This window comes from Ovis aries, chromosome 18 (assembly GCF_016772045.2).
Source record: "Ovis aries strain OAR_USU_Benz2616 breed Rambouillet chromosome 18, ARS-UI_Ramb_v3.0, whole genome shotgun sequence".
In the NCBI taxonomy this organism is placed as follows: domain Eukaryota; kingdom Metazoa; phylum Chordata; class Mammalia; order Artiodactyla; family Bovidae; genus Ovis; species Ovis aries.
This window is the reverse complement of record NC_056071.1, coordinates 21,080,405-21,108,386: the sequence shown is the minus strand read 5'-3', so window position 1 is coordinate 21,108,386 and position 27,982 is coordinate 21,080,405. Positions and strand designations below refer to the sequence as shown.

General features: G+C 59.4%; 2 protein-coding genes and 1 long non-coding RNA gene across 8 annotated transcripts; 2 read left to right on the top strand and 1 right to left on the bottom strand.

Annotated features, from left to right (window-relative positions):
• Positions 1 to 1,432: 1,432 nt before the first annotated feature.
• On the top strand, positions 1,433 to 14,549 carry FURIN (furin, paired basic amino acid cleaving enzyme). Of its 4 annotated transcripts, none has more exons than XM_042234978.2 (16): positions 1,433 to 1,470; positions 5,734 to 6,073; positions 6,421 to 6,519; positions 6,632 to 6,727; positions 7,022 to 7,150; positions 7,237 to 7,313; positions 7,596 to 7,684; positions 8,652 to 8,824; positions 9,359 to 9,571; positions 10,578 to 10,678; positions 10,788 to 10,891; positions 10,980 to 11,097; positions 11,195 to 11,374; positions 11,804 to 11,928; positions 12,041 to 12,151; positions 12,406 to 14,549. In XM_042234978.2, exons 2-16 carry the CDS (start codon positions 5,897 to 5,899, stop codon positions 12,996 to 12,998), a joined length of 2,385 nt encoding a protein of 794 aa, XP_042090912.1. In that variant the 5' UTR covers positions 1,433 to 1,470; positions 5,734 to 5,896; the 3' UTR covers positions 12,999 to 14,549.
• LOC121817076 (uncharacterized) lies at positions 14,400 to 16,751 on the bottom strand. 2 transcript variants are annotated; one of them, XR_009597082.1, is made up of 2 exons: positions 16,113 to 16,751; positions 14,400 to 14,892 (listed from the first exon to the last, which is right to left on the bottom strand). It is a non-coding gene; the product is annotated as an uncharacterized LOC121817076 (long non-coding RNA). The 2 variants fall into 2 exon arrangements; XR_006056810.2 differs by having other exon boundaries at positions 14,400 to 14,888.
• On the top strand, positions 15,576 to 26,797 carry FES (FES proto-oncogene, tyrosine kinase). Of its 2 annotated transcripts, none has more exons than XM_027957083.2 (19): positions 15,576 to 15,649; positions 16,147 to 16,368; positions 16,544 to 16,717; positions 18,342 to 18,438; positions 18,568 to 18,751; positions 20,641 to 20,778; positions 20,853 to 20,972; positions 21,114 to 21,236; positions 21,371 to 21,557; positions 21,689 to 21,772; positions 22,235 to 22,444; positions 22,807 to 22,929; positions 23,542 to 23,595; positions 24,294 to 24,412; positions 24,739 to 24,833; positions 24,953 to 25,076; positions 25,304 to 25,461; positions 25,577 to 25,699; positions 26,434 to 26,797. In XM_027957083.2, exons 2-19 carry the CDS (start codon positions 16,156 to 16,158, stop codon positions 26,574 to 26,576), a joined length of 2,469 nt encoding a protein of 822 aa, XP_027812884.1. In that variant the 5' UTR covers positions 15,576 to 15,649; positions 16,147 to 16,155; the 3' UTR covers positions 26,577 to 26,797. The 2 variants fall into 2 exon arrangements, with proteins under 2 accessions (XP_027812884.1, XP_027812883.1); XM_027957082.2 differs by having other exon boundaries at positions 20,623 to 20,778.
• Positions 26,798 to 27,982: the final 1,185 nt, after the last annotated feature.

Sequence of the window (27,982 nt, the reverse complement as noted above, 5' to 3'; positions counted from 1 at the left end):
TCACAGACTTAGGAAGAACCGTGACTCACTTCCTGCCTAGGTCTGACTGCAGAAGCATTGTTTTCCCAAGTGTAGCTGGGGCTACCCCAGGGTGGCCCCAAGGAGCCTGCTCCCTGGGGATCATGGTGGGGAGAGCAGTTCCCATTCAGAAAGAGGGCCAACCCGACTCACCTCCCCGCTCAAATTTCAGGGCCCCACATTCTTCCCCGAGTTTCTAGGTTTTGTGCTGTTCATGTAGGTACCCAAATCGTATGTTATCTCACTGGTTCAATATTATCTCCATTTTACAGAGGGGTAAATTGAGGCTCCGAGAATTAAGGTCTTGTCACTGCTGTTCAGTTGCTAAGCCAAGTCCAACTCTTTTCAGTCCCATGGACCGCAGCATGCCAGGCTCCTCTGAACTACATTATCTCCGGTTAAGTAAAAGTGTTACGTGCTCAGTCGCATCTGACTGTTTGCGACCCGTGGACTATAGCCCACCAGGCTCCTTTGTCCATGGAGTTTCCCAGGCAAGAATACTGGAGTAGGTTGCCATTTCCTATTCTGTCTCCCTACTATCTCCCAGAGTTTGCTCAAATCATTGTCTAAGGTTGGCACAGTTTAAAATAGTGCCGTTTCGACTTGAACTCAGGTTTAGGGGTTGACTGTCACCTAGTGAGTTACTTTACAAATGCTACTAACTTCTCTGGGCCTCAGTTTCCTCCTGTGTAAAGCGCAGATAGTGATACATGAAAGCTGCCTAAAGGAAAACTACATCCACCTTGCAGAATCCATGGTAATCATGGAGCAAGTTAACACATGGGAAAGAGCTCAGAACATTCTGATCCGTTTTCCTCATCATCCCCAAACCTGTACTGAAGAGATCACAGGATAACACTGTTCTGCCAGGTTATCGCAAAGGGGGCAGGAAGGGATGGGCAGGGACTGCTCTGTGACCTTAAAATAACCCAGCCTGTGGAGCTCTGGGCTACACTTCCCCTCTTTTCTTTCTCAGCTCAAGCAGTGATGGTCTCAGCCAAGTGGCACAGACGTTTTCTAGGGCAGGGACCCAGGGAGAGAGAGGAGCTGGTTGGTATATTGCAAGGAGCTCAGATTCAGGCTCTGCCAAAGCTCCAGATCTCTTCTGGGATCTGAGGCCTGTTAGTTGTGGGATCTTCAGCAAATTATCTAAACCTTGTGTGCCTCAGTTTTCTTATCTGTAAAATGGGATTGATAACGTCAGCCTGAAAGGATTAAGAAGATTAAATAATGTACATAAGAAGGAGATAATATAAAGTGATTGACCTGGTTCCTGGCAGGCAGTTGGAGTTGGAAAAAAAAAGTTTAAAAAAATTAAAAGGGGATGGGCTAGCTGTTCTGCTCATCCACCTGTCTATATAAATGCAAATAAAGTAGTGAGTCTTCTAACTGTAGGCCGCGAGGAAGTTTGCCCAGACGCGGTGAAGACCGACCTCAAGGGGGGTACTCCAGGTGCGTCATCCCAGGGCACTTAACCCGGTCGTGCCCAAACTCGTGGCTTAGGAGTGGGGAAGTGGCTGGGGGTGGGGATGAAGCCCAACTCCCCCAGAATCCGGCCGAGACTGGGCTCAGAGTGACTCCTCGAGTCCTTCCCAACCCTTGCCCGGGATGCCGAGTTCAAGTCTCCCCGGCCGCCGGCCCGGGGAGCTCGCGGGGCTAACAGCCGAGCCCGGGGGGCGGGGGCGCTGGCAGTGGGGTCTGGGGGACCCGCCGAGCGGCTGCGAGGGCTCTGGGATCGCCGGCCCCACTTCCTACCTCTGCCCCGAGCTGGAGCCGGAGGCGGCAGACGCCCCGGAAGGCCTCGGGGCCCCGGCGCTCCTGCTTGGAACGCGGGCCCGGGCCCGGGCCCGGGCGGCATGGGCGGCGCGGCGGGCCGGGCCGGCGGGGCGGCGGCGGCGGCCGGGAGCGCGGAGGTGGCGCCGCGAGGGGGAGGGGCGCGGCGGCGGAGGAGGAGGAGCCCGGGCCGCCGCAGCCGCTGACAGCGGCCCGAGTAAACAAGCCGCGCCGCCGCGGCCCGGCCGCTGCCCCCGCCCGCGCCGGAGCCGGAGCCGAGGCCGAGCCCTGCCCTGGTCGCCGGCCCGGCCGAGGCCGCGCCGCCGCGCCTCCCCGCCTCTGCGCGGTGACGCTGCTGCCGGGCGCGGGGACCGCGCCGAGCCCAGGCCCCCCGGAGCCGGGCTCTCCGCTCGGCCGAGGGGCGCCTGAGCCGCCCCGGCGCTCGCCTGGAAAAGTTTCCCCGCCCGGGCTCCCTAGGGTAAGCAGCGAGGGCGCCGGGCCCCGGGGGGAGGCAGCGCGCCGGGAGCCGGGCCCGACGAGACTGGGCCGCTCTGCCGGAGGAGCGGGCTCCGCGGCCCGAGCGCCCAGGCCGGAGAAGGGTCGGGGTCGCTGGCGCGGAGGCAGCCCGGGCCCCGATGCCCACCCGGCTTTCGGAACTGGCCCGCGGGCCGGCGCGGAGGGTGGAGCCGCGGGGAGCAGGAAGGGCATCCCGCAGCCCACCTGAGCGCGCTGGGCCCCCGCGGGTGCCGCTGCTCTTCCGCCTGGGGCGGGGGCGAGCCCTCTGACCCCAGGAAGCGCCCGCGGGGGCCGCCGCCGGGGGCGGGATGGGGAGAGGATTCCAGAGGCGCCGGGCGCTCCCGCCTCCCCGCCGTCCTTGGGGGCAGCCGCCGCCGGCTCGCCCACTCCGTGGCTGGGGAGGGCCTGCGCTCCCGCCGGGGGAGGGGCGGAGCGGCTGCTCGGGGCGGAGGGGATTATTCACCGCCGGGGCCTCGTCCCCGCCCGCACACCTGGGCGGAGAGACACTCAGGTGCGGGGTCTGCGGGCGCGGGGAGGCTGGCTCCCGCGAAGGCCTGGCCGAAGCCCCTGCTGCCCCCGTGGGGTGGCCTGCATGCCAGACAGGTCTTAACAGCAGTCGGTTGTCAGGTCAGTGCCTCCTTCCCGCCGTCCGCTCACCCCTTACCCCTGGGATACAGACCCTCCTCCACAGGAGGGTGTCGAAATTCTTTTTGCCTCGGGAAATGGGAGGGAAACCCAGGTGATGTGGCCTAGTGAGGGCTGGGCAGCCGCTGGCCAGGTGTGGAGACAGCCGAGGAGAGGAGCCAAGCTTGACTCCTGTTCTAGAGCCGCCCAAGTTTTACGATGTCCTATATTGGGCTTCCACATAATATTTGATTTTTTTTTTTTTTAAAGAGGATTCTGTGGCTTTCAAAAAAAGTTTGAAAACCTCTGGTCTAGCAGTTTTTACCACCTAGGAAAACTGAGGCCCAGACAGAGAGAGGAAGTGACCTAAGATCACATAGCAAATGAGTAGTTGAGCAAAGGCTGGGATTCAGAATTTCAGCGGAGCCATCAGTGCCTGCTACAGGAGCTGGTTTGATGTCTCTGCTGGAAAGAAAGAACCAGTTTTCCCAGGCAGCCCTGACCACGCCAGACCCCCTGATGCCTGGGAAACAGCAGCTGGACCTGGGTGAGGTTCAGTTCGGATGCCTTGGAGAGGCTGGCTGCGTTGGGAGCTTCCTGGGGCGGGAGAAGAGAACACAGCCAGGAAGAGCACCCACAGGTCTCTCTGTGGCCAAGTCTGGAGTGGAGCCCCATAGAGGGTTTCACAGGAGGCTGGAAATATGGCAAGCCTACCAGTTTGAGCTGAGCAGGGACTCAGAGGGTGAGTCAGAGTCTAGGATGGGGGTGGGGAAAAGAAGCCCATTCATTTATTGTTCTTAGCGCCTGTTCTTTGAGGTGGGGGCCATCCTCCCTGCTTCCGGGATGCTGAGGCAGGGCTGTTTGGGGCTTCAAGCTCTGTGGAAGCCATATCCATGGCTCAGCGTGTCTGGGGATGCTGAGCAGACGGAGGCCAGTCCTTTCTTGGAGGATTATTTGGTTGTGCCTGAAGCCCGCTTCCTTTTCGGGTCCTGCAAGGTAATTAAATAATCACCTTTATCAACAAGCAGCTGTGGCTCCACCCGCAATATGCCAGAACTTGGGCTAGACCCAGATGAATCCGGTCTTGATGTGTATATGGGGGGGGTCCAATGTGGCTCATAGCACTGGGGTCAGGAGGTGGCCTTGCTTGACATCTGAACCCAAGAGGCAGCTCTTGTGTCAGGAAGGGGAGATGAGAACTTGTTTCTATAAGGCCCTGCCCCTAAGGCTCTACATCCTCTGTTAAGTGAGGGCACAGGGCCCCTTCAACGCCCCCCACCCCCAACCCTCCCCCTCCCCAAGGGCTGCCCAGCCTTTGCTCAGACCGGCTCTCTGGAACTTGGTCGCCCAAGGCATCATGGGGCAGTGGCTTCCCGGCCCGTCCGGGAACGCTATGGACTCTGCCCATCAGGGTTGAGGAAGAGCTGCCTTGTGGATGCCTCCTGCCATCAGCTGTCAGGTTATTTTGGTATAAACTGAAAATACTCCAGGAATTATGAGTTGAAGCTCTCCAGCCTGCAGGGTGGGAGTGCAGGAGGAGCGGGCAGGGAGGCTGGGGGTGCTGAGGGCAGCCCCGGGCAAAGTGAGTTTTCCCAGTGCTGAGCCTTCTGGTCCACCTCCCCAGGGCCTGGATGGGCCAGGGAGCTTCGCTTTGCCATCCAGCAGAGTGACGTCCTGTGGGGCCGGGCCCCAGGAGGGGTGGGGGCATCCGGGGCCGTGTGGGCACTCTCAACAAGCTTGGCATTGAGGTGGGACACCTCCAGGACCTTCCCCAGCTTCTCTCCACCGCAGGGTCTAGGCTTCTGGCTAGCCAGGGGCCCTATGTGGGGACAGTTATGTGGCCCCAGGCAGAGAGGTCCCTCTCTCTGTTTGCTGAAGGAGGAAAAACAACACGCGGACTATTGATTCAGCCTCACCTTAGTGCTCCTGGCTCAGCAGCCAGTGTTTGCCCTGGCTGCCTGGGCTCAGATGATGCAAGGCTGGTGGGCGTGGAGCCACCAAAGGGGGCTGCTGGAGGCCTCCAGGCCAGGGCTGGGTGGCCCTGTCGTCTCCCAGGAAACTGTAAAAAGAGAGCCTGGGTCCCCTGACTTTCCTGATGGCCTGGGCCATAGAGGGAGGGTGAAGCCACTGTGAGCCCCCTTTCCCCTCCCTGCTCAGCCCCCGGAGCCCATACCCCATCTTAGGTGGGCCCCCTCTTTCTTGCCAGAGGCTATGGGTCTTTGCAGGTAACTCCCCACGGCTGGGTCTGAAGCCCTAGTGAGCTGTGTAGATGCCGCCCATTAAAAAACTTTAAAAGTCAACATTTTATCCTTTTACAAAATATACCTGAGTCATTTGGAAAATATACAGCGACATGAAGAAGAAAATAACTGTTACTCGTAATTATCACCGTCTTGAGAAAACCATTGTCGGCATGTGTCCTTCCAGATTATGTCCTGTGGTTTTATATAAATATACGTGTATGTGTATAAATAGTTTCTTTCAAAACAAAAGCAGGATTGTGGGTACCTGCTGCTTTATACCCCACCTTTTGGACTTAGATTCTGGGAAGCATTTATTCAGTTGTTGCTTCTGGTTTGGAGTGACTTGAGCCTTGATCCTCTTCTTCCCACTTCCGTATTCCTGCGTGTGGAAGGGGTCCATCGCTCCATCTATCTGGCTGGCCTTGGGGGGTCAGGTTTTCATCCCTCACCCCCCAGAGGCCCTTTCAGGCCTGGAGTGAACTGAGGGGTGGAAGGCAGGTTTAATGCGCGTCCGGGGAAGGGACTGACTCTCCACCTTTCCCACCCTTGTTCCCCTCAGAGCCGGCAGCCTGCCTCCTTCCTGCACAGCCCTGCCCGTCTCGGCCCCATGCCCCCACCAGTCAGCCCCGGGCCACAGGCAGTGAGCAGGTACGCCGGAGCCCAGGCCCTGTGACCAGGCCAAGGAGACGGGGGCTCCGGGGTCCCAGCCACCTGTCCCCCCCATGGAGCTGAGGCCCTGGTTGTTCTGGGTGGTAGCAATAGCGGGAGCCTTGATTCTGCTGGTGGCCGATGCCCGCGGAGAGAAGGTCTTCACCAACACCTGGGCCGTGCACATTCCTGGAGGCCCAGCCGTCGCTGACCGTGTGGCGCGCAAGCATGGCTTCCTCAACCTGGGCCAGGTAGGTGTTGCTCCCTCTGGTTGGCCTCTGCGCAGGACATCACCTGGGAGTGGGGCCTGTGGGGGCAGGCGTTCTGGCACCTGCCGTGGAAGAGAGCCGAGGCTCATCCTGCCCTTGGGCTTCTAGCTTAGGTTGCTCAGTGGACTGGTGCGTCCCGGGAGGTGGTGGTGGGTGAGGCCCCCTCAGCCCCCTGTACCTTCTTGCTGGGTCCTGGGCAGGAAGCAGATGCCCACCACCCAGCCTGCCATCCTGAGCCTCCCCTTGCAACTGGTTATCCATCCCCGCCCTTCGCCTCCCCGGGGACTGACAGATGGAAAGCCCAGCTCAGTCTCCCTGCTTTGTTACAGATCTTCGGTGACTATTACCACTTCTGGCATCGGGCGGTGACAAAGCGGTCCCTGTCGCCTCACCTCCCGCGGCACAACCGGCTGCAGCGGGAACCTCAAGTGAGTGCAGCCCCAGCCCCTCCCACTGCCAGCCTTCCCCTTCCGTTCTCCAGAGGCCCGCTCTCCTTCCCTTGCCCTCCTCCCACACCGTCTTCCCCTCACGACCTCACAGGTTAAGTGGCTGGAGCAGCAGGTGGCAAAGCGACGGGCCAAACGGGACATATACCAGGAGCCCACGGACCCCAAGTTTCCCCAGCAGTGGTACCTGGTACGTGGCCTCCCTGGCTGCCTCCATCCGTCCATCTATCCACTCAGGGGTCCCATGAGCAGGCAAGGCTGACTCTGAGGCCTCCGGTCAGTCTTCTTCTGTCTTTTTCTTGCCCATCCTGCTAAGCCTTGGGGAGTGCCCTCCCAGAGTTCTTGATAATTCCATGGAGCCCAGTGGTGGCATCTCAGGAGCAGGGGCGGGTGAAGAAGGGGCTTGTGGAGCAGCAAAGGAACCTTACCTAGCAACCAACCTCATCTTCTAAGCACTGGGTAATGGGGATGGGTGTCTCTGCAGTCTGGTGTCACCCAGCGGGACCTGAATGTGAAGGAGGCCTGGGCCCAGGGCTACACGGGGCGCGGCATTGTGGTCTCTATCCTGGATGACGGCATCGAGAAGAACCACCCCGACTTGGCAGGCAATTATGTGAGGAGCCGGGGAGGGGAGTCCAGGGATGGTCCTGCTCTGCTGGAGTGTCCAGGCTGACCCTATGATGGCCGCCTCCCTTCCAGGATCCTGGGGCCAGCTTCGATGTCAATGATCAGGACCCTGACCCCCAGCCCCGGTACACGCAGATGAATGACAACAGGTAAGAACTGGTCCCTGGCCTCTGTCTCCCTTCTCATTTCCACCAAGGAAGCAGACGAGCCCCGTCCGAGAGGCTCAAGTCTTTTCCACAGTCCTGGTCTAGCTGGGGCGCTGAGGGAGGGTCTGGTTAGAGTGTATGTGTGTGTGTGTGTGTGAGGGGTGTGTGTCTGTGCATAGACGTGGGACAGCAGGCTAAGGTGGAGGGGCGTGCGGCCCCTCCTGCTCTTCAGGCTGCCCCACCTTGCTCTGTCCACTGCTGACGCTGTGCTCTTGACCCCGGCAGGCATGGCACACGGTGTGCAGGAGAGGTGGCTGCGGTGGCCAACAATGGTGTCTGTGGTGTAGGCGTGGCCTACAATGCCCGCATTGGAGGTGGGTGTGGGCCTTGGCCACCCTGTCTTCAGGACCACCCTTTCTGGTGGGATTCTTCTGTATTCACTTCCCATCCAACCAGTGTCCCTCACTTTCCTGCCGTGCATCCTTCTGACCACATGGCTCTTCTATAGAGGGTTCTTAGCAACTCAGAGGGGCTTCCCAGATGGCTCAGCGGGTAAAGAATCTGCCTGCTAATGCAGAAGATGTAGGAGACTTGGGTTCGATCCCTGGGTGGGGGAGACCACTCCCCCCCAACCCTGGACAGAGGAGGGCATGGCAAGCCACTCCAGTATTCTCGCCTGGAGAATCCCATGGACAGAGGAGCCTGGGAGGGCCACAAGGCCGCAAAGAGTTGCAGCTCAAAGAGCTGAGTGCATCGCCTTCTGCTGGCGGCCCTGTGCTGCAGGGCGGGAGGAGTGTGTGTTTGTTCTTAATATCTATTTGACTGCATCAGGTCTTAGTTGTGGCATACAGGATGTTTCCCTGCAGCACACAGACTCTAGTTGTGGTGCGCTGGCCCAGTAGGTGTGGCACACCGGCTTAGTGTGCTGTGGCATGTGGGATCTTAGTTCCCTGACCGGGGATCGAACCCATGTCCCCTGCATTGCAAGGCGAGTTCTGAACCACTGGACCACCAGGGAAGTCCTGGGGGGATCGTCTCTTAGCAGGAGCTGCCCTAAAACCTCATCTTCCACTCTGAAGGGCCTTGAGCTCCATGCTCCTTTGAGACCCCAGAGACTTGTCCTAGTCCAAAATGTGTGATTGAGGGCTGGAGAGATCTCCCCTTTCCCCTGGGTCTTGTTTTCAAAAGGCAGAGGCCATCCAAGAAGCCAGGGGCTCAGGGTTTCCTACCACCAGCCTCTGCCCTCCCCTTTTGGGTGCAGGGCTGGGTATGCTCCTGTCAGGGAGCCCCTGACAGCTGGACCTACGCAGCCTCTCTCTCCCTGCCCCCCTCCGTGGCCAGGGGTGCGCATGCTGGACGGCGAAGTGACAGACGCCGTGGAGGCACGCTCGCTGGGCCTGAACCCCAACCACATCCACATCTACAGTGCCAGCTGGGGCCCCGAGGACGACGGCAAGACCGTGGATGGGCCAGCCCACCTGGCTGAGGAGGCCTTCTTCCGGGGGGTCAGCCAGGTGAGGTGGGGGTCCTGTCCCAGCCCCGGAAACCAGGCCTAGCCTCAGGGGGCAAAGTAGGCACTGTCTTTGCCATGCTTTGTCTTTGTGTTTTTCTGTTTCTATTTATTTATTCTTGTGTTTAATTCATACAAAGCACGTTTATTAAAACGTTAAGGACAGAAAGGACAGGAAGAGAAAAGTGAATGCTAATTGCTCATAACTCCCACTCCAGTATTCTTGCCTGGAGAATCCCCATGGACAGAGGAGACAGCCCATGGAGTCACACACAACGGAGTGACTAAGCATAGCACGCAGCATCGCTCTCCGGAGTCACCACTCTGAAGATTTTGTTAGTGGACTGGGTCTCTTTTTGTGTAAAAAGAGATGAGAGAGATCTACCAGGGGTCTCCTTGGGGGAAGGGGCTGGATAAAGAGTCGCTGGAGAAGGATGCTCCAGCCTTCCTAGTCTCAAGCAGCAGCTTCCCACCAGGCCCCCCCCCCCCACCCCCGCAAGTCTTGTTCTCGTGTGACCCCAACCCGCTTTGTCCACAGGGCCGTGGGGGTCTGGGCTCCATCTTTGTCTGGGCCTCGGGGAACGGGGGCCGGGAACATGACAGCTGCAATTGCGACGGCTACACCAACAGCATCTACACGCTGTCCATCAGCAGCGCCACACAGTTCGGCAACGTGCCCTGGTACAGTGAGGCCTGCTCGTCCACACTGGCCACCACCTACAGCAGTGGCAACCAGAACGAGAAGCAGATCGTGAGTCTCTTCCCAGCAGGGGGCTGGGGAAATGGGGCTGCTCGCTTTCTGGCTCTGCCCAGGGCCACCTTTCTGACCCTATCTGCCTTCTACCCGCACGTGGCTGGGTGGTGGTGGCGAAGGCATCATGGGATGGGAGCTAGGGGACCTCTCTAAGACTCTTGAGGGTCACGGAGCCATTGGTGAAGACTCTGATAAGACTCTCCCTAAAAACATGCATCGCTCTCTTTTTTTGTTTGCTTTAACAATCTATTTGGGCTTCCCTGGTGGCTCAGACAGTAAAGAATCTGCCTGCAGTGCAGGAGACATGAGTTTGACCCCTGGGTCGAGAAGATCCCCTGGAGAAGGGAATGGCAACCCACTCCAGCACTCTGGCCTGGAGAATGCTATGGACAGAGGAGCCTGGCAGATACAGCCCATGGGGTTGCAAAGAGTTGGACATGACTGAGTGACTTGTGCTTTCCTTTCTGTACTCTGGCTGTTCTAGGTCTTTGTTGCTGCTCTGGCTTTTCTCTTGTTTTGACGAGCGGGGACTACTTTCTAGTTGCAGTGGGAGGGCTTCTCGTTTTGGTGGCTTCTCTGTGGCACGTGGGCTTTAGGGTGCTTGGGCTTCCGTAGTTTTGGCATGTGGGCTCAGTACTTGTGGCGCACGGGCTTGGTTGCTCCATGGCATGTGGGATCTTCTCGACCCAGAGATTGAACCCATGTCTCCTGTTTTGGCAGAGGGATTCTGCCACTCAGCCACCAGGGAAGCCCTGCATTGCTCTCAGTGATCTCCAATCTTTAGTTCAGCCCTCTTATTCTTTGGGAAACTGAGGCCCAGGAAGAACCAGGCATTGGCCTGTTGGCAGTGAGTTAGCAAGGCAGCAAATGGGAACGAGGCGTCTTGACCCTCGCTCCCCATGCCATTTATGGTGCTCAGGGCCTGTGGCCAGAGGGAGGGCAGCCAGGCGGCCCCTCTGGTGTCCTCCCCACGTCACATGCCAACATCATCATCCTTCTGTAGGTGACCACTGACCTGCGGCAGAAGTGTACAGAGTCTCACACGGGCACCTCTGCGTCTGCCCCCCTGGCAGCAGGCATCATTGCTCTCACCCTGGAGGCCAAGTAAGTGGTGGGGACCGAGGGGCGAGCCTGTCCCCACCAGCAGGGCAGCCCTCGGACTCTAGTCCGAGTCTCTCCGAAGAGACTGAGCCTTTCGGTCCCTCCTTTGCAGTAAGAACCTCACCTGGCGGGACATGCAGCACTTGGTGGTCCGGACCTCAAAGCCAGCCCACCTCAACGCCAACGACTGGGCCACCAACGGTGTGGGCCGCAAAGGTGAGGGCACCGTGCTCCTGGGCTGGATTGAGGGTCCTGGGGGGCTGCTCTGTGCCCCCCAGCTGACCCCGTCCCTCTTGCCCCACAGTGAGCCATTCGTACGGCTATGGGCTGTTGGACGCCGGCGCCATGGTGGCTCTGGCCCAGAATTGGACGACAGTGGCCCCTCAGCGGAAATGCGTCATCGACATCCTCACTGAGCCCAAGTGAGGGCTGGACCCTGGCTGGGAGGAGGGGCAGGGTGGACCCAAGGGTTGCTGCGGTGCGGCTCCCCTCTGACAGCCCATCACGTGCTCCTTGCAGGGACATTGGGAAGCGGCTGGAGGTGCGGAAGACTGTGACCGCCTGCCTGGGGCAGCCCAGCCACATCACGCGGCTGGAGCACGCTCAGGCGCGGCTCACCCTGTCCTACAACCGCCGCGGTGACCTTGCCATCCACCTGGTCAGCCCCATGGGCACCCGCTCCACCCTGCTGGCTGCCAGGTACTTGCCGTCTCTGCCGCCCAGCCTGTCCTGTCCCTTGCGTCCACGCGCATTCACTCATTGACTCACACAGCCCCGATGGTCCACGAGTACTTACTTCTCCATGGGGTGAATGCTGACGTTTTTGGGAGGGATGGTTTATGTCCTGTAGGATCGTCCCATATTGCGGGAATCCCTGAGTCTACCCATGACATGCCACATCTGTGTGCCCTCCCATGTGTAGTCTGCATGTAGTTTTCCCTTGCATGTTTCCAGAATGTTCCAGATGAGAACATGTGGCCTCCTGGGAAACAACCAGCAGGCATTTCCAGCCCAGCGGGGTTGGTGTGGCACCAGGGGAGGGTGTGTGGTCTGTGTGCTGTGGGCTTGGCACCCCCTGGCTAGGGTCCCCCAGAGGCTTCAGGCAGCCACGTGCACCTTCCTCCCCAGGCCACACGACTACTCTGCAGATGGGTTTAACGACTGGGCCTTCATGACGACCCATTCCTGGGACGAGGATCCCTCTGGCGAGTGGGTCTTAGAGATTGAAAACACCAGTGAAGCCAAAAACTATGGTACTGGGGGATGCCTGAGGGCTGGGGTTCCAGGAGAAGAACTGGCAGGGTCTGGGGGTGGTGGGCAGGCATGCTCCCGGCGCCTCCTGACTTCTGCCGTGCCCCTCAATAGGGACGCTGACCAAGTTCACCCTCGTGCTTTATGGCACGGCCCCTGAGGGTTTGCCCACACCCCCCGAGAGCATCGGCTGTAAGACCCTCACTTCCAGCCAGGCCTGTGTGGGTGAGTGTGGGTGCTGTAGGGTGTTGGGACCTGAGACTTGGGGGGATAGAGGGTGCCTTTCCTAAAGGAGGAGAGGGGGTGTGGAGGGACATCCTGGCGCCCTAGGTTGGGTTCTGGGGCTGGGAGCTCCTGGGGACAGCAGTGACTGTGTCCAGGGCTGCAGCTGCCCTGGCTGCCCCTGTCCTGGGGCTCAGGGCCCAGCAGCCTTGGCGGCCTGGCTGACGCCCACCTTCCCTCCCTTCCCGGCTGGGCAGTGTGCGAGGAAGGCTTCTCACTGCACCAGAAGAACTGCGTCCAGCACTGTCCCCCAGGCTTCGCTCCCCAAGTCCTGGACACACACTACAGCACAGAGAACGACGTGGAGATCATCCGGGCCAGCGTCTGCACGCCCTGCCACACCTCGTGCGCCACGTGCCAGGGCCCCGCCCCCACAGACTGCCTCAGCTGCCCCAGCCACGCCTCCCTGGACCTCGTGGAGCGGACGTGCTCGCGCCAGAGCCAGAGCAGCCGCGAGTCGCACCAGCAGCAGCCGCCACCGCCGCCGCCCGTGGAGGTGGCGTCGGAGCCGCGGCTGCGGGCGGACCTGCTGCCCTCGCACCTGCCCGAGGTGGTGGCCGGCCTCAGCTGCGCCTTCATTGTGCTGGTCTTCGTCACCGTCTTCCTGGTCCTGCAGCTGCGCTCGGGCTTCAGCTTCCGAGGGGTGAAAGTGTACACCATGGACCGTGGCCTCATCTCCTACAAGGGGCTACCCCCTGAAGCCTGGCAGGAGGAGTGCCCGTCCGACTCGGAGGAGGACGAGGGCCGGGGCGAGAGGACCGCCTTTATCAAAGACCAGAGCGCCCTTTGATGAGCGCCTACTGCCCGCCCCTTTGAGCCCATCCCCTCCTTGGGCACTTTTTAATTCACCAAAGTATTTTTTTATCTTGGGACTGGGTTTGGACCCCAGCCGGGAGGCAAGAGGGGCAGAAATGGCTTCCCACCCTACCCTTGGGCCCCCTGGCGGCCTGAGGTGGGACCCCAGGGCCAGCTGGGGGTGGGGGGATTGGGGGAGAGCCTGTCCCCACCTGCAGCAGCCCTCCATATGGAGAAAGGAATGAAACCTTTGGGCAGCTTTCCAAGGTCCAGGCCCCAGCCAGAGCGCTCGGTGAAGAGGGGCGGCCCTCCGGGATTCCTGACCGGAGCTGCGGCCCCTGCCTCTCCCCGTCCCTCTAAAGCAATAATGGGCCCCATCCAGGCAGCAGGAGACTGGCGTAGGGGGTATCGGAAGGAGGTGGCCTCCTCTCTAAGGGCTTCTGTGTCTAGACCCTGTTCTGCATGTCTGGTGAGCCTCAGGTGAAAGCAGTGAGCGAAGGAAGGGACCAAGGCAGGGCAGGCACTTCCAGGCATGCACATGTGTGCCCACGTGCATTCGGCTCTTTGCCCACCTCCACTACAGCGGCCGGGCTGCCTGCCTAGCGAGGCTGGCCCGGCCCCAGGCTGGTGTGCTGACCACCCTCCCCTCTCCAGCACTCTTCCCTCCCGCCAGGGCCCAAGTCCCTGTTTTCTGAGCCCGGGGCTTTCTGGGCTGTTGGCACTCACAGCCCTGGAGCCCCTGGGTGGGTGGTGGGGAGGGACGGTGGCCCAGCCGGCCTCTCCCGCCTCCCACCCGATGCTGCTTTCCCCTGTGGGGATCTCAGGGGCTGTTTGAGGATATATTTTCACTTTGTGATTATTTCACTTTAGATGCTGATTTTTTTTTTTTTTTTTGTATTTTTAACGGTGGTAGCAGCAGCTGGACCATCCACCCTCCCACACCCACTGTCCACCCTGCTGTTGCCCTCGGCTGTCCTGGGCCTGAGGTGTGGGGGGTGGGCTGCAGCTGAGCCCCGGATACTGATGAGGCATGCCAGGCCAAGTGGGCCCTAGGGAAGGTGGAAGGGGCAGGCTGTCGTCCATTTGAGATGGGGCTCGTCGTGCCAAGGGCTCATGGGTCACTGGTTCTCCAAGTGCCAGGGGTGGGCAGGCAGTGGCACCGAGCCCCCTCCAACACTGTGCCCTGGTGGAGAAAGCACTGACCTGTCCTGCCCCCCATGTCTCCCTCTTCTGACGTGCCTTTTGCACCCCTCCCATTAGGACAATCAGTCCCCTCCCATTTGGGAGTTCCCTTTTCTTTCTTTCTCTCCCTCAGCCCCTCCTGGCACCCAGCCACCTGCCCAGAGGTGCCCCCTCCTCTTCCCAGACCACCCCCCACTCCCGTGGCCAGCCCAGCTGGTTTTGTAAGATACTGGGTTGGTGCACAGTGATTTTTTTTTTTTTCCTTGTAATTTAAACAGGCCCAGCATTGTTGGTTCTATTTAATGGACACGAGATAATGTTAGAAGTTTTAAAGTGATTAAACGTGCAGACTATGCAAACCAAACCTGGTCTCCAGTGTGTGATATTCTTCCTAGGACTGTGCGGCTGCATCCAGGATGGGGCGGGGATGAAGGCTGGAGAGAGTTATGTGCCCACATGATGTCCTGCCTGCTCTAGCTGCCCAAAGGCAATCTCCCGAGGGGTTTAGGAGGGTGTGGAAGGGACAGTAGCTGGCAACAAGCCCCAGGGGTGGGACAGATGAGGCCCCAGAGTGGAAGCAGCTGAGCACTTACTTCCTCCGCCACAGGCCTCAGCTGCAGCTGGGTGGAGAGTGATGGCCAGGGGTCCAGTTGCTCAGGGTGTCCCTTGGCTGAAGCTGTAGGGCTGAGGCCTCTGGTGGGGCCTGACTGACAAGATAGGCTTTGCTGGGGAGAACCTGAGTCCCACACTGGAAGTGCCATACCCCCCACCCCACCCCTGACGCACACACTGGCCCAGGCCCCTCTCCTGCCCCAGGTCTCCCTTGGGACTAGAAACCCCTGCCTGTGGTGGGGAGAGGAGCCAGGCCAGTTCCACCAAGATCCATGCCTGAGAAGTAGGCCTCTCCTCGGGATATTTACTAGGAAATTTAATTCAAATAGAGGCTGGCGCCTGAGCCCTCCTTGGGGAGTCCTGTGGGGTGGGAAAGGCCTGGACTAGCCTTCCCCCGCCTCTTTGGGGCGTCCCTGGCCTGCTGCTCAAATTGTCCGCCTGCCCTTCCTTAGGTTCTGGGCCCCCGGGCCCTCCCGGCCACTGCAGAGCCACAGCCCTGCCCTGTGCGAGTGCTCCCCAAGCACCCTCGGCTGTTCCCCGGGGCGCTGTCTGGGCCCTGGGGAGCGCCGGGCACAAACTGCTCTCTTCTGGGCCATTCTTTCCCAGCCCCCTCCTCCCTTCCGTTTCCGCAGGCCCGTGTGGCCGGCAGCTGAGGCAGCGGCCGGCGCTGGGCAGGGGGGGCGGGCAGGCGTCGGGGCTCCCGCCCGCCCCTTCCCCTCGGCCGGCCCGCCCCGGGGCCTGGGCCAACTGAAACCACAGGAGGAGGAAGCGCGGAATCAGGAACTGGCCGGGGCGGTGTGGGGCCTGAGTGTAAGTCGGTCCTCGGAGGCCCAGGAGCAGCTGCCCGCATCGGTAATGCCTATACTGAGGCCCAGGAGGCAGCGGCCTACCTGGGAGGCGGTTGGGCAGGGGCCTGGCAGGCGATCAGAGAGAGGGACACGGGACAGGGTGGAGCAGGAGCTGTGGGAGGGTAGGGGCTGGGGGTGGGGGTGGCGGGTGGCCGCCTGGGGTGCCTGCAGGGGCAGCCTTGGCCCTGCCGAGGGCCCAATGCACATCTTGCACCTGCAGCGGGAGCTGGGTGGAAAGATCCAGGGAAGGAGACTGTGGGAGGTTTCTGTTCCAGGCCTGGGGAGGAGACCCCCGGCATCAGGCCTCCACCTGGGACGCGGGAAGCACCGACGGCTTTCCCAGGCCAGGCGGTGTTTCGTACCCATTGTTGCGTTCCAGGGGGGCAGGCGTCCACCTTCTGCCTGTCTGTGGCTCTTCAGCCTCTTGCCTCCCTGTCCCGCCCCTCCGTCCATCTCCAGCTACTCACTGTCAGTGGTGGCCTCTCCTCTCTCCGTCCTCAGAACGACACTATGGGCTTCTCTTCAGAGCTGTGCAGCCCCCAGGGCCACGGGGCCGTGCAGCAGATGCAGGAGGCCGAGCTCCGGCTGCTGGAGGGCATGAGGAAGTGGATGGCCCAGCGGGTCAAGAGTGACAGGGAATATGCCGGGCTGCTTCACCACATGTCGCTGCAGGACAGCGGGGGCCAGAGCCGGGGCATCGGCCCCCACAGCCCCATCAGTCAGGTGGGATTCTAGACTCCCCGCCTCTTCCCGCCCTCCACCAGCAAATTCCCGTAGGTGCCTGGGTAGGCCCGCCTGCCCCTTCCATTTTCCGGAGTCCCCCGCTGGGGAAGGCTGGAGATTTGGCAGGTCCACCTCAGAAGCTAAGTTCCCCATTGCCTGCCCCTCCCCACTGCAGTCCTGGACAGAGCTCACCAGCCAGACGGAGGGCCTGAGCCGGGTGCTGAGGCAGCACGCGGAGGACCTGAACTCAGGGCCCCTGAGCAAGCTGAGTCTGCTGATCCGGGAGCGCCAGCAAATGCGCAGAACCTACAATGAGCAGTGGCAGCAGCTACAGCAGGAGTTCACCAAGGTGTGTGGGCTTCTGCCCTCCCTGCCTACGTTCTGAGCCTCAGAGGGCTGGTTTTGCAAGGAACCCCTGGATTTCCTGAAGAAGTGGAAGTGTCTGACCACAGGCCTGCCCCCAGAGCCAGCTCCCCCTTCCTTCCCTCCTTCCCTCCGCAGCTAGGACTGGCCTTTGGCGGGGGGGGGGCTCCTCTGTTCTTTTTTCTGTCACCCTACTGTGTGCCAGGGCCGAGGAGCACTGGGAAGCACAAGGATGAGTGATCCAGCCATTGCCTGGGAGGAGCTCAGGACCAAGGAGTGCTGCCCATCTCCTGCACTGCACCAGCTGGCCCTTGAGAGAGACAGAGAGAGGGATGGCGCTTGGCCCAAGGCTCACTCCTCCCAGGGACTCAGAGACTCCACGAGGCAGCAGCATGGTCCCCTGACTTGGAGGTTAAGGACTGGGGCTGTGACGTGGGCCTGACTGCATTTGAATCCTGCCCAGCTCCTCGGTCTAGAGGCTGTTTGATAGGAGCTATTTACGTGGAGGCTTTAGCCTTCTTCAACGTGCTGGGCAGCCGTCTGCACCACACCCCTTCTCCCAGCACAAACCCCAGCTTGCAGCGGCCCCACAGCGGCCCCTGGTGGCCAGTCTTCACCCAGTCATCCCTCTCTCCAGGAGAGCACCTAATTCAGGTGTCAGCCTGCTTTTTGTAGGCAGTGTAAGCAGAAGACAGACTTGCCCATATGTTTGTCACACTATGGCTACTGAAGAGCTAGGGCTTCCCTGGTGGTTCAGTGGTAGAGAATCCGCCTGCCAATGCAGGAGACGCGGACGGGATCTCTGGGTCAGGAAGATCCGCTGGAGAAGGGAATGGCTGACCCCCTCCAGTATTCTTGCCTGGAGAATCCCATGGACAGAAGGAGCCTGGCAGGTTACAGCCCATGGGGGTCACAAAAGAGTCAGATGTGAGTTAGTGACTAAACAACAACACTGAAGAGCTAAAATGGCAGAGCCGCGCAATTTTAACAGAGGCTGCACGGCCTATAAGCCTAAAACGTTTCTGCTCTGGCCCTGGAGGAAAAGGCTGAGCTAGTCTGTGCACTTCACTCTGTGGCAGATGAGGAAGCTGAGGTTCAGAGGAGAGGGCTGGAGTTTGTTCTGAGTATCCCGGCGCATCAGCAGGGAACTGGGGTCTTCATCCAGTCTTGACCATCTGTTGCTCCTGCCACCAGGAACATAATTGGGAAACCAGTACAACAGGAAAACACAGGGCTCCTTGTCAACAAATTATTAAGAATTTCAAGATGGCATCAACAGTGTTCAGCCAAGCACAGGTCCTTCTAAGCGTGGAGCTCTGCACAGCCCACACATACGCCTGCCACCTGATACCACTCTAGGTCAAGGAGGGACAGTTGTCGCCTGCCCAGTCCAGCTCTCTGCCACCCCCAGAGCCTCCCTGTCCTTAGCCCAGCTCCTCTGACCTTAACCTCAGCAACAACGGCTAAGTGCCAGGGGTCTCCAGGTCCTTCCTGAAATATGGGCTTGGAGCACTTGCCCACCTGGACCACAGGCCCCGTCCAGGGCTGCACCTTAGGCAGCAATCCTCCAGGAACCTGCTGAATTACACCGGTCCCTCCTCTCTCTCCAGTGTCACAGCCAGGACATTGAGAAGCTGAAGAGCCAGTATCGAGCCCTGGCACGGGACAGCGCCCAGGCCCGGCGCAAGTACCAAGAGGCCGCCAAAGGTCCGAGGCTTCCCTCCCTGAAAAGCGTGGGGATTCAGCCCAGGCCTGTCCACAGGTATCACGGGGGTGGCGGGTGCTGCCTAGGCCTCTGCTCTGGGTAACCCTCACCTCTTTCCCCCGATCTGGCAGACAAGGACCGTGACAAGGCCAAGGACAAGTATGTGCGCAGCCTGTGGAAGCTCTTTGCTCACCACAACCGCTATGTGCTGGGTGTGCGGGCGGCGCAGTTGCATCACCAGCACCACCACCGGCTCATGCTGCCCAGCCTGCTTCAGTCCCTGCAAGACCTGCACCAGGAGATGGCCTGCATCCTGTGAGCCCACAGCCCCGCCCACCCCCGCTCCCACCTAGCCCGCCACAGCCCTAACACCCAGAGGCAGGGTCCAGAAAACCCCGCCCTGGGAAACTGACAGTCCTGTGATGACGTGCAGATGAGCCCTGGGCCAGTCAATTGACATCCAAATTATATTATTCTGGGGCCCTTATTGCAGGGTTCTATTATGTGTATGGGCTCTTCCCTGGTGGCTCAGATGGTAAAGAATCTGCCTGCAATGCAGGAGACCAGGGTTTGATCCCTGGGTCAGGAAGATTCCCCTGGAGAAGGGAATGGCAACCCACTCCAGTATTCATGCCTGGAGAATTCCATGGACAGGCTCCTCTGTCCATGGGGTCGCAGAAGAGTCGGACACAATTCTTCTGAGTGATTAACACTTTCACTTTCATTATATGTATTGGACACCATTCTAGGCTCTCCTGGGTGATCCAGCAGAGAATAGAGACCAAAATTCTGTCCTCTAGGATTATTCATTTGTGGGAAAAGAAAAGGAAATCAGCAAGTAAACTAGAAAGCCTGTTAGAGGAGATAGATGCTATGGAGAAAAATAAGAAAAGAAAATGGGGATGCAGGGGGGCAGGGTAGGAGGTTATTGTTTTTGTTTTTGTTTTTTATAAGACAGTTCTTTGTATGTATTTATCTTTTAATTTTTACTTACTCATTTTTGGCTGCACTGGGTTTCCATTGTTGTGCAAAGGGCTTTCTCTAGTTGCAGCGATCAGGGGCTACTCTCTAGTTATGCTGGGAGGGCTTTTCTCTTGTGGAACACGGGCTCTCGAGTGTGAGCTTTAGTCATTGTAGCATATGGGAGTAGTCGCCCTGAGGCATGTGGGATCATCCCAGAGCAGGGATCCACCTGTGTCCCCTGCATCGGCAGACCTGCCCTGGACCACCAGGGAAGTCCAGGAGCTTATCGTTCTAAGGGGAATGGTCTGGGAAAGCCCCAAAAGTGCAAGGGTGGGTCAGGCAGATGTTTGGAGAAGGGTCACACTAGAAAGAGGGAACTGCAGGCTCAAGGAGGATAATAGAGGGTCCGGCAGCCCATTGTGAAGACTTTGGCTCCGAGTGGACCAGAAGAGTGGCCGGATCTGAGCCGTCTTGCTAAGGTCAGTCTGGCTGCCAAGTTAAGAACAGACTTAAGCGGGCAAGACAGGGTTAGACCAGACAGGAGCCGCTGCAGTGAGACAGGGTTAGACCAGACAGGAGCCGCTGCAGTGATCTGGACCACAGACCACGGCCCCTAGACCCAGGCGGCAGCAGTGGAGGGGAGAAGTGGTCAGGCCTCGGAAGCACTTTGAAAGTGGAACCAGTGGAATTTCCTCATGGACTGGAAGCGGGGTGTGGATAGAATAGTCAAGGATGGCTCCAGGGGCTTGGCCCGGAGCCCCTGCGAGGCAGAGGCCACGTGGAGAAGGCACGGGGAGAAGCAGGTTCAGAGGACAGCCAGAGGAGTTCATTTCTCAGCTGGTGGAGTCTGGGTGTCAAGAGATGTCCAACGGGAAGTGTTGAATAGATGGATGGTTACATGAGACAACTGGAGCTCTGGGAGGTGTTGGGACTGGAGGTATCAATATGGAGTCAGCACAGTGATGGCTTCCGGGGTTATTAGAGCCCCCAGAGCCACACTGTGGGGCTGACTGCCCAGAGCAGACACATCTGTAGCTCACATTTCCTGAGCACTTCCTCACACCACACATTCCACTCATATGCGATCACTGGGGCCTTGTTATGACTTCTGGGAGATGGTCAATGATGGGTGAGGGGCAAGTCTAACCCCACGGCGGGCCCAAATCCAGTGCCATGGGCCCCAGGCTTCTAGCCTTGTCCAGCCTGAGGCCTCTCTGACCCAGGGTCTGGCCTGGGGGCAGGAAGGAGACCCTGCAGGAGTACCTGGAGATTAGCAGCCTGGTGCAAGACGAGGTGGTGACCATTCACCGGGAGATGGCTGCAGCGGTGGCCCGCATCCAGCCAGAGGCTGAGTACCAAGGCTTCCTGCAGCAGTACGGGTAAGCCCCTCCTCGTGGGGGCCGGGCGCCTGGGCGGCTGGCCTGTCGGGCACTGACGTGCACTGTTGCCGCAGGTCCGCCCCTGATATCCCACCCTGTGTCACCTTTGACGAGTCACTGCTGGAGGAGACTGAGCTGCTGGAGTCTGGGGAGCTGCAGCTGAATGAACTGACAGTGGAGAGTGTGCAGCACACGTGTGTGGGGGCTAGGCTGGGGACCGAGGGGGGCGGCAGACACTGTCCATGCAGCGCTGCGGCCAGCCTGCGGGCTTACTCGGCTTGGCAGGGAGGCAGCCGAGGGGCGCGACTCTCACACTGCCCTTCCTCCGGGCGCAGGCTGACCTCAGTGACAGATGACCTGGCCGCGGCCACCCAGACGGTGCTCAGTCGGCAGGAGGCAGTCACTCAGCTGCAGCGAGAGCTCTGGAATGAGGAGCAGACCACCCACGCCCGGGAGAGGTGAGTGGGGCCCACTGACAGCCACTTCCTGGTCCTCCCTGCCCTCCATCCAGCCTGCCTGGCTCATCCCTAGCCTTCAGCTGCAGGCTGAGCCACCCTCACTCCCCTCCATCACTGCCCGTCCCTGCCTGCAGGGTGCAGCTGCTGGGCAAGAAGCAGGCACTTCAGGAGGCGCTGCAGGGGCTGCAGGTCGCGCTGTGCGGGCAGGCCAAGCTGCAGGCCCAGCAGGAGCTGCTGCAGGCCAAGATGGAGCGGCTGGGCCCCGGCGAGCCCCCGCCCGTCTTGCTCCTGCAGGACGACCGCCACTCCACCTCGTCCTCGGTGAGCCGCCCACCGGCTGCCCCCATGCCACCTGCCCTGCCCGCCCACCCCTGGGGGATGCGCGCCTCATTTTCACCCTCCCCCTCCCTCCCCAAGCCTGGCCACCCGCTGACGTCTGTCCCTGGCCTCAGGAGCAGGAGCGAGAAGGGGGAAGGACGCCCACCTTGGAGATCCTCAAGAGCCACATCTCGGGAATCTTCCGTCCCAAGTTCTCGGTGAGTGGATCCACAGCTCCGCCCTTCCCTAAGGGGTGGGCCAGGCCAGGGCTCTCAGGGATGTCTCCCTAGGCCACTGGGTTTAGTCCCGGGGTTTAGTTACTGAAGGCTCCTCCCAGGCCACTTTTACGCTCTTCCTTGGGACTCCAGATCCTGTCACCCCTGCCGACCCCTTCCTCTCCATCACCCATGGTGTGTGGCACGGTCACCCCAGGGCTCTCCCCGCTCCAGGAGTGGTTGGCGGGCTGCAGACTGGTGGACAAAGCAAAGCTTGGTTTGAGATCGGCCAGCCTGGGCAAGTTTATTGCTGGTTCCGAGGGTTGTAGGTGGTGCTATGTGGCACTCCAGTGGTTTGTGGGGATGGGAGGCCTGTGAGAGGCAGACAGACAGAGATGCCTCCCCCCACCCACCCAACTGGCTGGCCTAGAGACCCCTCCTTGCTCCTCCCCCGTGCCTTTCCAGCTCCCCCCGCCGCTGCAGCTCGTTCCAGAGGTGCAGAAACCCCTGCATGAGCAGGTGTGGTACCATGGGGCCATCCCGCGGACCGAGGTGGCTGAACTCCTGACACATTCCGGGGACTTCCTCGTCCGGGAGAGCCAGGGCAAGCAGGAGTACGTGCTGTCAGTGCTGTGGGATGGCCAGCCCCGGCACTTCATCATCCAGTCCGCCGACGTGAGTGGACCCCAGCCTGCCCTGCCCTTCCCCCTCCTCCCCTCCCCTCCCCTTCCCTTCAGCAGGGAATGACCTTGAGGCAGTAGAAAGGAGCTGCTATGTCTTAGATGTCTCCCTGGCAGAGCTGAAAGGGGCCGCAGAGACCACCCAGCCCCTGCAAAAACCAACAGAGGTTAAGCCTTCAGCCTGCATCCCCCCATAAGATGGGGAGCAGGCTTGTTGTGCGCCCTCAGGTCTCTGCCTCTAGCCCCAGGCAGGCCCTTTCTCCCCACTGCTCTTCCTTCCTCTCCTCTCCCACGGCTCAGTGAACCCACACACCCAGCAATGGAGGCCATTGACCCCAGGTCCCCCCACCCCTGCAGAACCTGTACCGACTGGAAGGAGATGGTTTTCCCAGCATCCCCCTGCTCGTCGACCACCTGCTGCGCTCCCAGCAGCCCCTCACCAAGAAGAGCGGCATCGTCCTGAACAGGGCTGTGCCCAAGGTGAGCCTGGGGCAGGGGCTGGGGGATGCGGGCTTAGGCCCACAGAGGATCCTAACACCGAGGGCTTTTCAGGTCCCCAGCAATACATATACGTATGTGGGCTTCCCAGGTGGCACTAGGTGGGAAGGACCCACCTGCCAGTTTAGGAAACGTGAGCAATGCGGGTTCAATCCCCGGGTTGGGAAGATTCCCCTAGTGAAGAAAATGGCAACCCACCCAGTATCCTTGCCTGGAAAATCCCATGCACAGAGGAGCTCGGTGGGGCTGCGGTCCATAGAGTCGTAAAGAATCAGACACAACTGTAAGTGACTTTAGCACACACATAGAGGATACATATTAATCCATACAGGGAGCCCAGCCAGCTTTCCACTAGGCTTGGAACATCAAGATCACTCCCTTTTCCTGGGCCTTGTACACCAGGCTGGTGCTCACATACTTAGCGCCCCTGCCTGGTCCCCGAGTCATCTAGGTGTGACCCTGGGTCCAGTCCCCATTTTACAGACCAACAAACCAAGATGCCCAGCGTTGGTGGGGGCTGTTCAATCCTTAGTAGGGCCCAGCACGTGCACCCACTGCTGACCTCTGACCCCTCCAACCTCCTCTCTTCCTCAGGACAAGTGGGCGCTAAGCCATGAGGACCTGGTCCTGGGCGAGCAGATTGGGCGGGTGAGTCAAGTGTGCTCTGCCAGCTTCTGGCCGCCTGCCTTCCCGCCCCTGAATCTGATTCCTAGCTTGGACCCCTGTCCACCGTCCATCCGCTGCCATACACCATCCTTCCAGAAACTGAGCAGAGAGTGCCTGCCCTGACAACTCCCCAGAGACACTTCTGCTACCAGCTCCACACCCTATGCCCCTCACACGCACACACATCACCCCCACCACCCCCCACCTCAAAGAGGCGAGACACGCTCTATTCATGTGACTGGCCTGGCGGGCCAGTGGGGAAGACTCCATGCTCCCCATGCAGGGGGCACAAGTCTGACTCCTATCGGGGAACTAAGATCCTGCCTGCTGCATGACATGGCCGAAAATAAGTAGATAAACAAATATAAATACATACAATGCTTTCTCAGCAAAGAAGTCACTGTCCTAAAACTCAGAATGCTTTTCCAACCCAAGCAAAAGTGATTTTTGAACCCTCCATGTCACTTCTCAGTGACTGCAGTCCATCAGGGGTGACTTTCTCCGCCTGTCCCCCATGTCCGCTTGGCCCCCTGAACCGAAAGCCAGAATGAGCAGGACTAAGCACAGCGGCGGGGCGGGGCGCTGAGTCAAGGGCCCGTAGGGACAGAGCGGGCTGCACTCCTGGTGCAGGAGACGCCCACAGTCCAGGGAAGACAGGTAGGAACCCCAGGCTGTTTCAGGGGAACTTTGGCGAAGTGTTCAGCGGACGCCTGCGAGCAGACAACACCCTGGTGGCGGTGAAATCTTGTCGCGAGACGCTGCCCCCTGACCTCAAGGCCAAGTTTCTGCAGGAAGCAAGGTGGGTGATAGAACACCCATCCCTGTGGGGCCCCTGTACAACAGGTTCCCTGGCACATGGCAGGACGTTTGACCTCCACAGGGCTTGCCTTCTACCGTGTTGTTTAAGCCTCCTGGCGCCCCCGTAGCTTGGCGGGGTCCAGGCTCAGGGACCCAGCCGAAATCACACGTCCTGGTCAGCTGCTCTTCTCCTCTGCTGCCTGTCTCCTGTTCTCCCTCGGGCCACCTGGCCTTCCCTGGGGCTCCTGGGGCTGGGGAGGTGAATGTGTAAGACCCCTCCCACCCCTGCCGGAGGCGGGAGCCTAAGCAGCACCCCCAACCCCGCAGGATCCTGAAGCAGTACAGCCACCCCAACATCGTGCGTCTCATTGGCGTCTGCACCCAAAAACAGCCCATCTACATCGTCATGGAGCTTGTGCAGGGTGAGCCGAGGGAGCTGATCTCTGGGGGTGGGGCACTCAGCTGGGCTAGGTCTCTTCCATCTCAAACCCCTCACCCAAAGGCTCACCGAGCTTTCCCCACCAACACCGCCCACTCCCAGGGGGCGACTTCCTGACCTTCCTTCGGACGGAGGGAGCCCGCCTGCGGGTGAAGACACTGCTGCAGATGGTAGGGGACGCGGCCGCGGGCATGGAGTACCTGGAGAGCAAGTGCTGCATTCACCGGTGAGGGAGCGAGGGGTGGGCATGGCAGGCCGTCCCAACACCCCTTCCCCACCCCTGCCCCTTCAACAGCAGCCACCAGCTCCAGAGGTGGGCTGTGCTTCAAAGGGACAAGGCATCGTCGCAGGCGCAGCTCTGGCCCATGGCTGTGTCGAGCGTGCCCTGGCCAGGCAGCTGGCAGGTGCCGCGCGGACGTTGGCCACATAAGCCCCGTGTCCTGCTTCACCCAGGGACCTGGCTGCTCGGAACTGCCTGGTGACAGAGAAGAATGTCCTGAAGATCAGCGACTTCGGGATGTCCCGGGAGGAAGCCGACGGAATCTACGCGGCCTCAGGGGGTCTCAGACAAGTCCCCGTGAAGTGGACCGCACCGGAGGCCCTTAACTACGGTACCTGGGCCTGATCCACGCTGGCCGCAAGGCCCAAGGCCGGGCACGGGTGCCGCCGCCTGTCCCTCTCTGGCTGGTGGGCACGGCCCACTCACGCTGCCTCACCTCCTCGCAGGCCGCTACTCCTCTGAGAGCGATGTGTGGAGCTTTGGCATCTTGCTCTGGGAGACATTCAGCCTGGGGGCTTCCCCCTACCCCAACCTCAGCAATCAGCAGACCCGGGAATTCGTGGAAAATGGTAAGGGAACCCGGTGGCCCGACAGCGGTCCCAGGGCCAGGCCCTCTTCCTGGCACTCCAGCTGTACTCTTCCAGGTCTCCTGTCTGTCCTCCCCACTGGGGCACAGTAAGGACAGTTCTTGAGGTACCATCCAGGGAACCCCTGTTATGTGCCAGGCTATACCCTTATTTCATCTACCCTTTTTTGAACGTTTGTATGTATTTAATTATTTCCGGCTGCTCCGGGTCCTAGCAGCTGTGTGGGCTCTTCTCCTCTCTTGTGGTGGAGCACGGGCTCTAGGCACGCAGGCTTCAGCAGCTGCAGTTCCCAGGCTCCAGAGCACAGGCTCAGCAGTCGTGGCACACGGGCTTAGTTGCTCTGCAGCACGTGGGATCTTCCCAGACCAGGGATTGAACCCGTGTCTCCTGCATTGGCAGGTGGATTCTTTACCACTGAGCCACCAGGGAAGCCCCTCATTTACTCTTCATAACAGGTGAGGTCAGAATTAAAAGGTCTCGTTTACAGAAGGAAGTTGAGATTTCACAAGAATCACACAGCTAGCATACAGTAACTTGAGATGAGAATCTCTGTGTTTCTGGGAAAGAACAGGGGGCTCCATAAAAACGCTGCAAGAAAAAAAAAAGGAGAACTTTGCAGCTTAAGCAGTTCCCATTGCTCCTGGCATGTCCCCAGGTGCTGCCAGGGGCTCTCAGACCCCCTCCTTATGCCTGGTATGCTGTGCTTGTCCTCACAGGGGGCCGCCTGCCCTGCCCTGAGCTGTGCCCCGACGCTGTGTTCAGACTCATGGAGCAGTGCTGGGCCTATGAGCCAGGGCAGCGGCCAACCTTCAGCGTCATCTACCAGGAGTTACAGAGCATCCGAAAGCGGCACCGGTGAGGCTGGGCCCCACTGCTCAAGCCAGCGGCCCCTGCGGGCAAGATCATACCTCCTCAGCGGGGCTCCAGCTCACCCCGCTGGACAGCTCTTCAACGTCCTGGACTCCAGCCTCTGGATTCTATGCTGCGGGCAAGGCTGCAGCTCCCGGCCTGCCCTGCATCCCTGCTCCTTCCAGGGCTTCCTCTTCCAGGCAGAAATAATAAACCCATTTGTGCTCATCAGGTGCTCTCAGCATGTGCAGTCCTCTGGTGGGCAGGTCTTAGGAGGACCAGAGGGCCTGTACCATGGCCGTGGGGAAGGAGGAGGATGGGCAGCGTGACCAGGGCGGAACTGACGCAGTGTGGTTGGTAGCTGTTGGATGTGAGACTTGGGGAGGAGGGAGAGAGACCAAGAGGATGTGCAGGCTTCAGACCAGATGGAGGTGTTATTTCTGAATTAGGAGCCCAGGCAGAGGATCAGAGCCGTGGGAAGGACGGCAAGTTAGGAGAAGCATTTGAGGGGCCTGTGGGGATCTAAGTGTGACATGTAAGTCTGGAAGCTCAGAGGGAAGTAAAGGCTGGCAGCTGAGGTTTGAAAGTGAAAGTGAAAGTTGCTCAGTCATGTCCGACTCTTTGCCAACCCATGGACTATATAGTCCATGGAATTCTCTGGGCCAGAATACTGGAGTGGGTAGCCTTTCCCTTCTCCAGGGGGTCTTCCCAACCCAGGGATTGAACCCAGGTCTCCCACATTGCAGGTGGATTCTTTACCAGCTGAGCCACCAGGGAAGTCATTAGTTTATAAATGTTTACAGACCCTGAGTCTGTGTCCCACAGTCACAGGAGATACAGAAGGGAAGAGGAGAGTGTCAGGGAAAGGTGGTGCTCCACCCAGAGTGGATGGAGTGGCCAGAGAGAAAGAAAATGCTTTGCATCTCTCAAGACAAGTTTACCGAGCAATGAGGGGCCCTCACTTCCTCCCTTAAGTCCCCCCAAACCTAAAAGGTTATTTGAAACTTTGCTAGCAGCAATGGTGAAGGTCAAAAAGACAAAGAAGGACTTTCCTGGTGGTCCAGCAGTTAAGACTCTGTGCTTCTACTGAAGTGGGTTCAATCCCTGGTTGAGGAACTAAGATCCTGCATGTTGTGCGGTGCAGCCAAAAAAAAAAAAAAAAAAGAAGTATAAACAAACCAAGAAACAGAAACTATGAAGACTTTTAGCTCCAAAGGACAAAGCAGTAAGAATTTTGAAGTAAAAATGACCGTCTTTCAAGAAAGTTCAAGAAGCCGTTGATATCTACTTTCAAAGGGTTGAAAAGTCAAAGGCCTAATACATGTTTAAACAAGAGGAAATCGAGTTAGAGTGTGACTAAGTGAAAATTCAAACTGTGTCACCATTAGAAGTGAAAAGTGGAACTGAAGAACTTCT